Raw genomic sequence first — 16,229 nt, forward strand, 5'->3', positions numbered from 1 at the left:
TTTGATATATTCAATTAATTTTAACTGCAGCCGACTGACACCCAGCTGACTCAACAGCGCTCCGTTTAGAAACATCAGGCTTTTGAAGTTATCATGCAAGTTTAATGTCCTTCTGAGATAGTTCCACTGTGCCGGGAACAAAGACGCAAAGACTAAGAAACAAGGGTTGCCACGGTCTTTCTACAGTTACTTTTCAGCCAAACTTTTAATGTGTATAGTGTTTCAAAGAGTTGTATAATATCAGTGACGTTGTTTCTTTATGTTTGATAAGAAGAAAAAGTCGCTCAAGCTAATTCAATTTTGAACCATTCAACAACATACATACGTACACGCATGCATACAAACACGCATACATGCATGCAGACATACATACATACATACATACATACATACATACATACATACATACATACATACATACATACATACATACATACATACATACATACATACATACATACATACATACATGCATACATACATACATGCATGCATACATACATACATACATGCATGCAAATAAATAATGATGACCACATATTTAATGAATGGGTATTAATGCTCATTATTCACGGTGGGTTGGGAGGCAGGCAGGCCGGCTCCCCTAGTGCGCAGGCAGCTCTTGTCCGCGGAGCAGATAGTTCTTTAGGTTTCTATTTGTTTTACAGCTCATTGGCCCTGGGGTCATGTCCTCAGCAGGCCTCCATCACTCAGTGCTTGATGTTTTGGTCAATAAATCAGGGCAAAGCACACGGTGTCAGACATGCTCACTGGCTCTTGGCTGGGGCGCCTGCTGGATACATATTTATTCATAGAAATGTGTTTGATTTCTGAGCTGTTGCTCGCTGCCACCGATCACCTTTTTTCACTCTTCTGTTAAATTTTTTGGAACAGTGAAAGCAAAGGTTACGAAAAGTGCAGTCTTGTTTACATGTGTTTTGCAAATGTTCTCGCTGAATACCAACAATGGCAACGTGAGCGTGTTATCGTCGCGAGCAGCTTCTGGCATATAGATACATCTCATACTGCGAGAGACGAATATGAGGTTGACTGTTCTTCCTTTTCATGTCTGCAGTCTCTCGTCTGTCTTTCTGCGTTTGGTATTTTAGTCAGCGTTATCCTCATACCATTCCCCCGGAAACTGTGATAGTTCAAAGTCTTATATCTAGGAACCAATGGCTTGCAGTCGGACGATTGTATCTGCTACGTATGTTTTACATTGATAAGGATGTATAAAGTCATTCCACTGGTATTGCCTCGTGCCGCTCTAGCCTTTTTACTCAGGATCTTTCTAACAGGCCCCAGTGTCCCATTGGGAACCCAGCGCCACGCTGACCCCAAAAGCACATATGCTTTGTTTGAACTACGACAATCGCTATCTCTTGATGTACACTGATGTGCCTTTAGAAAGGACTTCTCGAGAAAGAGATAGAATAAGAAAAAACGTAAGAGTGCGGAAATGGGGGCAAGGAAGAGAATAAAGTAATTCATTTAGTCATTGATAATGATCGAACAAGTGGTGTGAAAAACCTTTTAAAGAGGGAGTTCTGTGTTCATTTTCAGACGGGCGATCAAGGAGGACGGCTCACTGCGCATCACCAACACCAGCCAATCGGACGCAGGGCGGTACACGTGCGTGGCCCAGAACATTTTCGGAACGTCAAGCAGCTCCGGCTCGCTGGTGGTAAAAGGTACATTACTCTTGGTGGGCTTTCACTACCTTTTAAACAGAGAGTTTAAATCTTTTCTAAGGTTAGAAAAACAGCAAGCCAAGCATGAAATTGATCATGAAATATACAGCCATTTTATGTTCCCGCGGCTTTGACAGAAGCATAAGTCTTCCCTGGGTTTGTCAGCCCTGAGTTATTGTTCACACCGAGGAGTGGTGAAAATATTTGGCATGTGTACTACAAATAGTTTAGATCGTTAACAAATGTAATGAAACAGCGGTGACGGGAGGGAGATTTAGCAAAATAACAGATGGTTATTGTACGCAAAAAAATCTTGTCCCTATCTGGAGGAAGCCGGAATTCTGATTGCAAGGGGTTTAAGTTTTTGGAAGGGAACTTGTCGAACACATGTGAACTCATGAAAGGTCACTTGATCATTGAGCGCTGATCATTTTAAAAAGCTGCTTACTTTCTGTCCGTTCGTCTTGGGCTCTTTGTCTTTCCGTCTTTCGTTCTTTCTGACTTTCTTTTTCTTCCGCTCTTTCTTTGACATTTCTTCTTATTGTTTATCTCTCTTTTTACTTTCTTTATTTCTCACTTTTTATTTGGCCGATTCTTTCTCCTGAACACTTTCGTTCGCTTTTTCTCTGTCTCTATCTTTCTTCCCTTCTCCTTTCTCTCTTTCTCTCCCCGACAGAACCCACCAGGATTGTGGTGCCCCCGCTGGCCCTGGACGCCACAGTGGGCCAGAGCGTGGTGCTGCCCTGCGAGGTCGTAAGCGACCCTACGCTGGAACCCATCTTCAAGTGGTTCCTCAACGGAAAGCCCATCGACCTGGGCCATCGGCGGGAACACTTTGAGATGATCGGAGGGGTACGTACGTTTCTGCCCTAAGCCCAACCCGCCGCAAATGATGCTCCGCTTGAATTACGAAAATGGGTATCTCCAATGTATAAGAATATGCTTACAGAAAGAACGACAAAATAAAATGATTGACAAGGCAATCAAAAAATAACAAAAACAAGGCAGAGAACTGCAGAAGAGTGAGAGATATTGCAAATAATTGCAATACATCTCATAATCATTTTGTATGAAAAACTGTATATTTAACATTAATTTGTTTAAAATATAACATGCCTGTATATGTGGTGTAAAAGTGACCACGAGTTACACAATTTTAATCAGAATTAAATTCAAAAGAGTTTTATCGTCAGTATGTATTGTACTTATGAGCACATACTAATTATTACTTGAATACACAGTCTGAATGTTTGACTGGTATCAGATTGCTCATGCAGCCTAAAAAAGTGATTTCACATTGTATTCCTAGTTCTTACTGAGGAACAAGGAATCAGCGGATTCAGAGGAATCAGCAGCAAAATGTTTGCCCTTGGAGTTACTTGAGTACCTTATCATGAGGAAATTTTCCCCAGTTTCATTATCTAATTATTTTTGAGAGTTTCCAAATGTCAGTGCTCAATTCTCAGGAGCCAATGCGGTCCACGAACATGTTCTTCCCGTGTCAATACGTTGGAAAAGTCGAGCAAGACTTATCGTTTCTGGGTGACTACTTTGCTCTTTCAATAGACCCAGCCCCTCTGAAAACGTTATTAAATCTGTACACCTTGTCATTAGGTGTCGGCAGGTGACCTGATGGTACGTAACGTTCAGCTGAAGCATTCTGGGAAATATGTATGCATGGTGCACACAGTGGTTGACAGCGTGTCGGCTGCAGCAGACCTGATTGTCAGAGGTAAGGGCCTTATGTATGCATAGCTTGTCATCCTTTCATATTAGCCGTTCCCTAATTAGTTTATGTGCTGTGTCATTGTTGAAGGGATTTGGATGACATTGAGGCATACTTCTTTCGGCTGTGTGATAGGCAAAAAAATATTGTGTTTTGTCTTCAAAAATAAACCCCATAATATCATGAAATGCCGTCATGTTTATTTATTTGCCCTGTTAAATTAGTTTAGTTTATTTCTCATCCAAATCTCAAATGAAGCGCTTGCCCGGTTTTGTTTTCCTCCTCTGTCTCACAGTCGCCTGAAAAAATGTCTGAAACAACAATAGCTCATCCACTTGTTCTCTAGACAGACAATCATTGTAAGAAGTAGAAGAGATTGTTGTTTTTTAAAGCTTTTTATCAGCAATGTCACAAACAATAAAAACAAGGTTTTAGAACTACAACGCTGTACTTTTAAGTATTGTATATGTACATGAATACAATATTCTTCAACTGCTTCTACTGGTCCCCTTCCACCACACTTTCCAAAAGAACACAGCCTCTCTATTCTGTCTCCAAACAGCCGTCGTTTGAGGCTTCTTTAGATGAGTTATGAGGCCACACACTTCTTCTTTCTTCTACCCTCTCTACTCCTCTTGGTTCTCTCCAGTGCATGCAACAAACCCTGATCGATTGCTTTGGTCTCAGCTGCTATGGAACTATAAAGCTGATAAAGGCGTCTGCCCTTTTCCCAAACCCTCCCATCCACCACCACCACCACCACCACCTCCACCACCACCACCACCAACACCACCACCACCACCACCACCAACACCACCACCACCACCAACACCACCACCACCACCAACACCACCACCCAAACCACCAACACCACCACCACCACCAACACCACCCCCACCACCAACACCACCACCACCACCACCGCCCTCCCCAACACCATCTTTATTTCGGGCTTCAGGGCCGCCGGGGGCTCCTGTGGACCTGGTTGTAAGCAGGATTACCGACACCAGCGTACAGCTCTCTTGGGGGTCTGGACCCGACAACCACAGCCCCATCACCAGCTACACGTTGCAGGCCAGGACCCCCTACTCTATAGGCTGGCAGACCGCCCAGACAGGTGACTAGTCCGTCCGTCCCCCCCCATCCACTAAAAGGCTGCCACTGCATAGATTTGACTTCTTAATATTCTTTAATCTTTTTTTATCCTGAGGTGCGACACAATTGGCTAAATTCAACGGCATTAAAGGGAATGTTTGCGAATCATGGAGGTTTTAATAATCAATCAATATGTGCTGAACATGGCACTAAGTGAGATGGATTGACTCCACCTTTTTATTTTTTTATTCATGGCGGTTGTGAAAGGCCTCTCCTTTATTCAATGTGTTATCGATAAGAGCATTGCTCCCTGGTCACCGAGAAAAAGATGAGGATTTATTTTATCTGAGGATTTTGTGATGGTCATTGAGGCAGGAGTTGTTCACCTTTCAACTAATAGTGTGCATGGTAACACCCTGTATGTTTTAATGATAAGTCAAGTTATTGCATTTGTAATCACTTTAGACGCAATACATATAGTGAATATATTATATAGTAGTTGTTCTTTACAATTGAACTGTTTTTTTCCAATCAAGTCAACCTTTATAGAGCGCTTTATAAAAACGAGCAATGCACACTGCAAACCGCAATAGTTATGTGCTTAGATATATTTAAAGTAAAACCTTTCAATTCTGACTTCTTTAATCCTAGTTCCTGATTGTGTGCCTGGACAGATGTCGCACGCCACAGTGACAGGTTTGAAACCCTGGGTGGAACATGAGTTCAGGGTTGTGGCAATCAACGGTGTGGGAGTTGGAGAGCCCAGCATGCCATCCCGACACGTTCAAACTAAAGCCGCAGGTACAACAAAAAACTGATGATCCCTAACTCTGTGTTCATGTCTCTGATTGCTCACTCACCAATTTTAGATTTTTGTTTTGTTTGTCTCTCAAATGTCACTGCCTCTGTCTCTGACTCTGTCTGACTCTGTAGCCCACGGGACAAATCGGCAGACGTTTACCGAGGTTCATCTATTTGTTATTGAATGCGTTTCTCATACTTAATAACAGCATCAATTATCTTTAGAAATGTGTTCACAGCCTGTTCAGCTGATGAGGGAGGGAGGGAGACACAATTTATATTTAGACATTTAGTAGGCACTTTTAAACAGTAAATATAGATACATGTCATGAAGGAGCAGATAGGGGTTAGATATTGAATAAAGACACAGGGCATCAAGGAGGAGGTAGGAGTTAGATAGTGAATACAGATGCATATCCTAAAGCATCAGGTAGGGGTTGGAAAGTGAATACAGATGTATGTCATTCTGGAGCAGGTAGGGGTTGGATAGTTTATTCAGAGACAGGGCATTAAGGAGCAGTTAGAGGGAAGATAGTGAATACAGATGCATGTCATTGAGGAGCAGGTAGGGGTTAGATGGTGAATACAGATGCATGTCATTAAAGAGCAGGTAAAGCTTAGATAGTGCAGACAGTTACACGTCATTAGGAAGCAGTTAGCGGGCAATAGCATCTTGCTCAAAGATGCCTACAGGCAGACTGCAGCCCATCGAGATCCACTACATCATGTTATTATCAAAATCGAAAGACCAAATTATGTACAGTGTACGGAGGTAGAATGGTGAATAATTTATAGTTGATCAACTGGAAACCTAAATGGAAACCAGCATTGTCTCTATATCAGCAATCCACAATTTGAATCCCACAATTATAGAGGACTCAGGTAGACGGAAAACATTGAAGAGAATATCCCCCTCCACACCGCGAAGCAGTGAATGAATGGGCCTTTATATGACATTATTTTGTGTACTCTGAAGAAGCATTGCCCTGTGTTCCCGTCCTGCTGGTTAAATCCCAGTGTGACCGGACTCCCACTGGTTTCGTGCTGGGCTTCATAAAATGATATCATAACATAACTAATCGTACTTCGCTCAGAAAACCAAAAGAGAATGCAACTGATTACCATTGGACCCCACCACCACCACCACCACCTAAAAATAAAGGGTTTGTAGATTGTCTCACGGTTGGACATAATCCTTTGTGTTTTTCTTTAAAAAGAGAGAAGCACCACTTTACAATGAAAGCATAGTGTTAACCTGCAGCATTCTGAAGAATGACGTTTCTGTTTCCTGTTTCCTGTTTCCTGTACATCCAGTTCCTGAGGTGGCCCCAGTGAACGTGAGAGGGGGGGGCGGCAGCGGGGGAGAGCTCGTTATCTCCTGGGAGGTAAGAGGATCCTGACTCATGGTTAAGTGAGGGCCACTGCTGTGACACATCACTTTGAGAGATTTTGCCAATGGTGGGATTTTTGCTGAGTAATAATAATAGCTGCATTTTGGCCAGCATTGATGAATGCAGGTTATTTTTAAAAGGCCTGGATTGTTGATTTGCTGACACAGAAATGTCATTTCAAAAAGTGTAAACTCAAGCATGTCAATCAGAATCCCTTTGGACTTTGATGGTAATTGCTGAGGTATTTATTCATGTCTATTTTTTGTTGTGGCTGCAGAACAAAAAGTCCAGATGCTTTGTGTATCTTTCTCTGTGATATGGTTTGCCAAAGATCAAACTGCGTTGCTTTTATCTTTTTGTCAAACCTGATGAGTGTAGATGTGAATCATGACAGAACCTTGATATCTTTGTCCTACTGGTACTCTGGAACAAACCCCGCATCTCACGGAGGTGAAGAGGACTTGAAACCAAGGAACTTGGCTCATAGGCGAAACACAAGCAAAGCAAATGTGTCACCAAGCAGGATGTTTACCCGTTTGTCTGTTTGCTCCGTATCCCTGGGGAGGCGATGTGCTCAAGGCATCGCTACCCATGAGCTCCTACTGGCACAACCTTGAACAAAGATAGAAAGGCGAAGAAAAACGCTATATAGAAAATAAAACCTTACTTTTCCCAACAAAAGATCTTCATCTTCGCTAAAGAATATCTAGCTAACGACATCAAATAACAAAAAGTCAGAAAAATAATATATTTTTTATATTCTCTGTATCTATCGATCTTTACATGGTCCGTTCTCCTCTATTAATATCACATTCTACTCTACTCCGTCTCTATCCCAGCCCATCCCAGAGGAGCTGCAGAGCGGTGAGGACCTGGGCTACGTTGTGGCGTTCCGGCCGCAGGGGTCCGGCGTGTGGTCCCAGGCCGTGCTGGCCTCGCCCGACGCCTCCCGCTATGTGTACTGGAACGACAGTGTCGCTCCTCTGTCCCGCTATGAGGTGAAAGTAGGGGTCTACAACGCCGTGGGCGAGGGGCCGTTCAGCCCCGTGGTCACAGTGCTCTCCGCCGAAGACGGTCAGTACTGTTTTTCACTCACATACACTAGTTTAGTCCTTCCAGGTGCTCCAGGTGCTCAGTCTTAGTTAGGCCCAATAGTATTACAAACAAATGATCAATCAAAGGTATTTATGGTTGTGTATTTTCAGAGCCCTCGGAGGCACCGTCCAGAGTGTGGGCCAGGAGCGTGTCGTCCTCAAAGATTGAGGTGTACTGGGAACCAGTGCCACCGGGTCCTGGCAGTGGACGAATCACTGGATATGAGGTATGAACAAAAAAAAGGAACCCGTTTCAGGCCGAGAGCTCTTGGTCGAAGGGGGGTGACATGTAATCACCATGGTAATGAAATAAACGTCGGGATACTTTCAGCTGTAAGCCTTGTTTTTATGTTCCATCGTTGTGCAGGAACGCTATATTGAGCAATGTTGTATAGGAAATGCTCCACACACCCATGGCGGAATACCACAGGTATCCTAGCAGCTTAACCCTCTGTCAGACCCGGCCATCAACACACACAGCTCCACACATCCACCCACCTCACCGCTGGGGTCCCTCCTCACATCTTAGTGCCTCAGAGAAGGCACTTCGACGCCACAAAGAGAAGGTGAATCGGGTTCAGGGTGTTTGTTAACAAACTGGTTGGCGGAGCGACTGTTGAAAACATGGGATCAGTCTTTTAGTAGTAGTGACAAAATAGCAGAATTACTTTTGTTGAAGATCATATTAGAAGTGTATCTGCATAAAAAAAAAAGGATTTTTAGTTTGCTACCCCAAATCACTACTGCTTGGGGATATTAAAGCCAAAGGGAAATAGATCACATGAATCCCATGATTTAGCCGACAAAAGCACAGTAGGTTGTACAGCAAGAAATTGTCACCTGCCAGCCAAAAGGCAGATAGATATTTAAATGTTCAGCCTACATGGGAGCTGTTTATTAGTCACAGTCTAATCTCAAGGATTAAATAGGGACGATGTGTGTTCACAGCTGCTCTCGTTTTCCAAAACAACCCAGTGCCTTGGGAAGCCATAGCTGTGAAAAATAAAATGTGTTAACATCACGGCACTCTACAACAAACTCTCCCCCGGGGATCGAGGTGAGAAAATCTGGATATTTTGAAAACCGTGATCTTTCAAGGAAAAACACAAGGTTACGGCCCAGGCTAGCTTTAAATCTTTGTGGAGAAACATTGGAGGTTGAGTCGTCTAACGCAGAGGATATGTTTAGTTGTAGTCCTTAAAAACAGCTGTGTAAACTTTAAATCCTTCTTTAAATTGAATTGTTTGGCTCTCCCTCAATGACCTCCTTAAGAGCAATTCAAAGTCATTATCGTAAATTGATAGAAGATAGGATTTGTCATAATGTGGAACTAAAATGTTTTTGACAACCTTTTGTAGTCAAGCAGTGCTTAGTCAAAGCAAAACTGAAAAGGGAAATCAGAAGTAAATACATTTCATGAAAAGATTATCTGGTAATGACCACTCATTTTAATGTATGTACTGAAATGTTTGCAGACATCACTGTTAACCTACATTAACGAGAGTTATGCCTGCAGATGTAACTCCAGTTACATAACCATCCAGTTTTAGCGTAGCTAGGCACACAAAGCATGTCATGTACACGGCAGCCAATCAGAACCATCCCAGTGATGGCACCATCCCCAATGCCGTGAGCGCATCTTACTGGTCCACTAAGTGCGGCCTGAGACCATTCCTCTTCTGCTCTCCCCCCCGACACTTCTCCAGTACTTGGAATAGGTTGATATGTTAAAGGGCTCCGTTTACGCTCCTCTACTCCTAGTTATAATGATGTTATATCTCCCATGTGCTTTGCCCTTTATGGCTTTTAATAGCTTAAAGGCAGCCATGATGAATGCAGTCTGTTGGACTAAACTAAGTACTGAGAGAGAGGACGCAGAGGTAAAAAAAATAATAATGTGCGGAGGAAATGTTAATCAAAGTATCAAAAATTTACACGGTAAATTAAATCATACCATAAAACACAGTTTACATTATTGGAAATCCGCGCTACATTATGGAAGCTATCTCTAATTGACCCGAATGCTAAAGTTTCCAGTTGATCAACTATGCATTATTCACCATTCTACTTCCGCACACCACATTGTACTCCCTGGTACCCATGGCTTACGGGTCAAGGTTGGGAAGAACATCTGAACCCTTTTCCCCCAGCCCCAACAGCCGTCGGCAAAGGGTGGGAGGAGGGGGGGGTGGACACAGGGGGGACATGGGGGACAAAATGGCATGTGACTCGAGTGACTTTGTGGGACCAGAGGAGGTCATTTAATAACAGTGTACGCCAGAAGTCTCACTAGGCCACTGTCCACCTGTCTGCGGCGGCAGCGCTGAATAGCAGATGGCAGACGTATGATAAGTGTGAGGCGTTGCTCACCTGGCTCTGGGCGAACGCCGTGCACATCTACATGCCCGCCGTCAGGATATTGGCAGTGATGATGTCATCTGCATGCATTCAAATGGAGAGCGAGAGAGCGAGGGTGAGAGAGAGAGAGAGAGAGAGAGAGAGAGAGAGAGAGAGAGAGAGAGAGAGACCTTGGCAATGGGACAGTGTCCAACAGTATTGCTTTTTCGGGGTTATAACAATACCATTTATTTGTATATATTTTTGGTTATTTTGTTTTCTTTACATTGTAAATGAATAAACGTAAACAAGAATACTACTTATTTATGCGATTTTATCTATTTTCACCAAGTTCAGTAGTTTACTTTTTAAATGTTAACGTTGTTTAAACAATCTTTAACAACACTGTAAACAATTAAACTATCTTATATGCAAATGAACCATGCCAATTATGTTTTTTGTTATTATGAATATTATTATGATTATGACTATTATGATTATTGTTATCTTACAAGTGAACTATATTATATGCTAATCAACCACACAATTGCACTATATTATTATTATCATTATCATTATTTGACAAATGAACGACATTATTCTCAAATGAGCCATTCAAACGATCCTCCGATCCTCAGGGTAATCACGACCATGTCTCCGGTGCAGGTCCTCTGCTGGGAGGAGGGTACGGAGCAGAGCGCAGGAGAGGGGATGAGGGTGGCAGAGGGAGACCCAGGGCCAATGGGGGCTCTGTTCTCCGGCCTGAAGTCCAGCGCCGTGTACCTAGTCACTGTCCGGGCACGCAACAGTGCCGGCCTCGGCCCCCCCAGCGCCCCTTGTAACATCACCACCAAGAAACCCCGTAAGACCACCACTATTCCATGACTCTAGCATTCACCGTTTAGATCTTTTGGTGTTTGATTTAAGGGACGCCAGACAAAGCAGTAATAGCTTAATTATACTGTCAATAAAAGTACATGCATCATAACGCTAAAAATGAAATGACATCAGTGCTTAGAAAGATACGATTGCTTAAAGATTCCTGTGATTCCTGTGAAGAGATTAACTAATAAAAGATATGTTACATTTTAACATTTGTCAACAAATAAATAGGAAACAGTATTCTCACAATAACTGATGTAGACCAATTAGCAGATGCTTCTATCCAAAGTGTCTTAAAATTGAAACTGTTGACATTGACATCGTAGTAACTAAACTTTTAGGCTCAACCAAAAAAAGAGATGTGTTACCATGAAACTGACCTCGTTAATGCTAAAGAGTTTTTTTGAGCCTTTTCAGGAGGTAGAGCTGTCTTATAATTATACACACACCAACACCAATAAGAAAAAAGACATGTTTTATTAATTTGTGGTTGCAGTTTGACATGGGGGTCAATAAGGAAAGATGTTCGAAGTCGCTTATCAGTTTGCTAGTGTCTTTAAGGATGAGTGAGTGGTTCTGTGGATGCAATCAAATGTGAGCATGGATTTTCATGTGTCGTGCTCGGATCTTTTCATGCATGCACACGTGTCTTTATTGTGTCCCCGCCTATTCTGTCACATCACAGCTCCAAGTCAGGCCCCAGGCAGTATTGAGTGGAACCTTACGAACTCCCGGATCTTTCTGAATTGGGAACACGTCAAAGCGCTCGAAAATGAGTCCGAAGTGACAGGGTATAAGGTCAGTGTGTCACCTTGATAGCAGAAAGACCTTAACTGGGAAAACAATATCCTCGCCTGCTGCTATCATAGCAATAAGGTGCCTCTCTTGGTTGCGGTACGCTGGGGGGGGGTTGGGTTGCTGATGAAGCTCACCACCCCAGTGTCACGTTATGGATCCCTTCCTGTCCGACTCCTCCAAATTAAAAGATCTCTCCCAGGTGATAAAGATAATCTCTCTCGTTGAGGACTGGATGAATTGGGGGACCCAGGCCATCACCCCCAGTAAAACGATAAATGTCATTCGAGACATTTTGCACAGACTTTGTCTTTGTAGCAAACCAATTGTCCGGACAATTTCTATGAATTGTGGTTCTGTCCGCATCCTGAGTGTTTTCCATTATTTATTTATTTACTATTTTCATTGATGCTTGCTTACTTGCTTACTTATTTTCCTTTTAAGCCTCTCCAATTCCTAGACTTTTACTTTTCATTTCTGTTCCAAATGATTGTCTGTGTTGTGTTTAAAGGGTGTGACATAAATAAACGTTCCTGGCCTAACCTGTAAGACATATTTGTTTCTTGGAAATATCCACGGCATGACATCAAACACATCCTTTGGCAACAACATTAGAAATCAACAGCTTCAAGCAAAAGCTGTCCATTTATTTGTTGATCGTTCCTATTTTGATCATTTGATCACGTAGCAACCTTTCTATGTGTGTGTGTGTGTGTGTGTATGTGTGGGCATGGGCATATGCGTGTGTATGTGTGTGTGTATGTATGCGTGTGGGCATGTGCCTGTGTGTGTGTCTGTGTGTGTTTGCGCCTGCATGAACTTGTGCATGTGTGCGCGTGCATGTGTGCGTGTGTGTTGTGGGTGCCCTACCGTCCGCAGGTGGTGTACCGGGAGACCTGGAAGGGAAGAACTCGCATCCTGGAGACCAACAGGACCAGCGTGGAGCTTCAGGTCCCCTCCGACGAGGAGCAGGACTACCTTATCCACATCAAAGTCCTGACAGACGGCGGCGACGGCGGCAGCAGCGGCGCCATCCGGATACCAAGGATGTCAAGTAAGGCCCACGCCAGTACTGTGATGAAGATAGGAACAGAAAAAAGGGGATAAATGATTCAACTAGCAAGAGGTCACGCACGATTTAACACATTTAACAAGACCAAGTATCTTATTAAGTAGCCCTTTCTGGCTGCCCGACACAATCACTGCGAGGCACTTTTCTTACGGCGGTGACAGTAAATGTGTGAAGGGGGACGTCGAAATGACCTCCAAAGGGGGACATTAAAATGGCGTGTATCTCTGCTCCTTGGCTCAATTTGGAGAGGGAGAAAACATACGGTGATTGCTGAAGAGAATTCTAGCTAGGAATCTCGTGAGGTGGTAGTGAGCTTCATTAATAAGATAAACATTTGATTAAACAACGTGGCATTTTAAAGGCGATCACAGGACTCTTTGTTGGAACCGTACATTGAAGGAATCCTTGTATTCTTGTTGTTCACAGGTCTTAACTCAAAAGGAAGCGACGACCCAACATCAAGATGGATTTGTTGTTTTGTACTTTTGATAGTCTCACTGATGTCCTATTAGCAATGTCTCTGTCTAGTGAGCACACTGTTTAGCAGTCACTGCCTCTCCTTGTTGATAAATGAGAGCAGCAACTCTTCTCAACCACATGATATGCATATTAAAATAGGTGACGGATCGTTCTTTTGTAAAAGTTGTAATCAAAAGATATATAGCTGGACTATTGCTTGTGTCAGTTTCAGATTGTGATTAAGGTTGTATTGATTTGATGCGGGGGGTTTTCTGGTGACACTCTGTGGTGCATAGGGTTTAAAGGGACCTGTTCTAAGGTTGATTGTATAATTTCTTAAGCCTTATACTCTCACCTGCTTTCCTTGAAGCATCGTGCTACTAACCTTTCCATCCTTGAGCAGGCTCCATTTTCCTTCTCAAAAATAACCCTTCTCCTTGTTGTTAGCGCAAGTATGTGAAACATTTTGCATATTTCTTCAAGTTACTTTCGTTCGCGCCAGCTCCAATGTGATTTCCACACGCAAAGTCAAGAGTTAAGGGATGTGAGATGCTCTGGTTGAGGGGATTATACAAAGAAACAGCAATGTGGAGACAAGTTCTTCTTATTAAACAATCCAAGTATGGAGAAAGCAGCTCTTTCAGAGAGGTTCACAGATTTCTAAGTGGAGCCAATTCTCAAAAGTACTTGCTGTTAATAGAAGGCTAATTTCCCATTTTTAAATGCTGCCTTAAAAATTCAACGAGATCATAATAATTTCTCAATTTGCTTTGAAACAAATTATCCTGTTGAGATCTATATCGCTGAAAGGTCACGCTTATCAATGGCATGGGGGTAGTCTTGTATTTTTCTCTCTCATTCTTGTTATTGTCCCTGTACATGTCCTTGATTAGTTGTCTGCCTCTGAAAATACATTGCATTTCTGTCAAAACATTTCAGAAAGCATATTCATTCTAAATGTATGTCTTCCACAGTGCAATATGTACATGACATTTACTTTTAGCAGATGCGTTTATTCAAAGCAACTTACAAAAATACCTTGGCAGTTAAGATGCGGCACTAGGATGTGCATTATTTACTGTGTATGTGTGTTTGTGTGTGAATGTATGTGTGACTGTTTGCATGCGCTCAGCGTCCTTACATTATTTTTCTTCCTTATTTTTGTTGACAATTAAGCAGCCAATCAACACAATTAGTGGAACACCTACTGTTCTTCAAACACACACACACACAGAAACACACACACACACACACACACACACAGAAACACAACCATGGTATGTGGCTTTCAATGTAATTGGGTAAAGCTGGTAATCATAGAGGAAGGCTACTGCCATGCTTCGTAGCTCAGTTCCATTCTCATATTGTTCTGTTGATAGAACAACACAACCCCAACATTTGTTTTTTCCTTTTCTGTTTAAATTAAAACAAAATATTGAAATGTCTTTCTTCGCCTGCATTTACTGCCTTATTTGAGTAACGTGCCGTCCTTCTGAGACTTTTATTGGTAGTTATTCCAATGTATATGAGTAACTGATGTATGACTTTAATCACATTTCTAAGGGATTTTCCACTGAAGTCTTCACTGTAAGACACTGAAAAATAACAATGGGCGGCAACATTTTACAGTAAGGATACATTAATGAACCATCCATTCACATTAATTAATGAAGCAATAAGCATTGACTAACAGTCAATTAACAGTAAATTTATGGTAAAGTTACCACTGATTAACTTTTCCATGGAATAATGAGCATTATATAGAATAAGCGTACGTGCTGGGGTTAAGGGTAGGGAACATGCACACCATAACCTTAGTTAACATCAACACCATTAGTAAACATGAACCATTAGTCAATTATTATTTTAATGTTAACTAAGTTAATGCCTGTTACAGCATTGACTAATGTTAATCAATGTGAATTTATTTATCCTTATTGTAAAAGTTACCCATTTGGTACTTCTTAATTATACATCTTAACATGCCCTGTGCCTTCTTAATCCTAGTTTTTATCTTTATTTGAGTTTATTACCGCACTGTGGTGGTTCTTACTTTGGGTTGATGGTGTTATGGGATTTTGTATTTACTCCATTGAAGAATCTTGATAGGGCTGCATCCTTGATGTCACTGAAACAGTATTAGAATATATTTACCTATAAAACCCAGGTTTTTTTTATTTGCTGAAATTAGTTGGGGAGGGGGTATTGTCATTTATATTCATCAGCCATATGTATGTATAAATAAGTTTAACAATGAATATTGTCTCATTTCTGAGGATTATATGTTTCTGGTCTTATATAAAACTATACTATTTGCATAAGTATCTCAATACCATTGTATTCACGTGTGGATTATCTCTGTGAGATGATATTAATGTTCAATAAAGATTTCACATTGAAACTGCTCTTTGTTTGACCTGGTTAAGTTCATTATGCTCTGAAACTGTGCAAGACGTTTGCTGAGAAATACAAGGTTAACAGCCCTGTTAACCTGAACCGGCTGGTCAAATAAATGGTGGAGAGTGACAGCCAGAGGGCTGACCCATCAATATTCAACAAACATTAGGCAGATATTATGGATCTTGGTTTATTGCTTGTTTGAGTGTGACACAGGATTATAAGAGACGTGTCCACCCTCTAAATGTAAACTGTAAATCCCAGCCAATAGGACATCTAGAACAGAGAATAGGAAAAATACCGAAATATTCATGGCCCTTTGAGAGTACACACTTGTTACATGTCATTTCTAAGTTTTATTTCTACACAGGGTCATCCAAAAAAAGAATCTCAAACATGCAAAACGGTTAACGACAGGTTCCTAGATGTGTTCTCTTTCAATTAAATATAATGGTGGCATAGTACACTTTTCAGAAACCAATTGGAGAA

The 16,229-nt window shown here is 41.9% G+C and overlaps 1 protein-coding gene across 1 annotated transcript in view; it reads left to right on the plus strand.

The window, feature by feature from the left end:
• LOC130402445 (contactin-4) overlaps window positions 1-15,798 on the plus strand; it is a 70,226-nt gene extending 54,428 nt beyond the window's left edge. Inside the window, exons 12-23 of the mRNA XM_056606605.1 lie at window positions 1,564-1,691; window positions 2,368-2,543; window positions 3,306-3,423; window positions 4,376-4,534; window positions 5,164-5,313; window positions 6,628-6,698; window positions 7,544-7,778; window positions 7,910-8,025; window positions 10,802-10,997; window positions 11,703-11,815; window positions 12,692-12,866; window positions 13,311-15,798. Of these exons, the coding sequence (XP_056462580.1) occupies window positions 1,564-1,691; window positions 2,368-2,543; window positions 3,306-3,423; window positions 4,376-4,534; window positions 5,164-5,313; window positions 6,628-6,698; window positions 7,544-7,778; window positions 7,910-8,025; window positions 10,802-10,997; window positions 11,703-11,815; window positions 12,692-12,866; window positions 13,311-13,396 (1,723 nt within the window). The 3' untranslated portion in view covers window positions 13,397-15,798. The remainder of the gene's footprint in view (window positions 1-1,563; window positions 1,692-2,367; window positions 2,544-3,305; window positions 3,424-4,375; window positions 4,535-5,163; window positions 5,314-6,627; window positions 6,699-7,543; window positions 7,779-7,909; window positions 8,026-10,801; window positions 10,998-11,702; window positions 11,816-12,691; window positions 12,867-13,310) is intronic.
• The last annotated feature ends 431 nt before the right edge of the window (window positions 15,799-16,229 follow it).

The sequence above is a fragment of the Gadus chalcogrammus genome, chromosome 13 (assembly GCF_026213295.1).
Source record: "Gadus chalcogrammus isolate NIFS_2021 chromosome 13, NIFS_Gcha_1.0, whole genome shotgun sequence".
Taxonomy (NCBI): Eukaryota; Metazoa; Chordata; class Actinopteri; order Gadiformes; family Gadidae; genus Gadus; species Gadus chalcogrammus.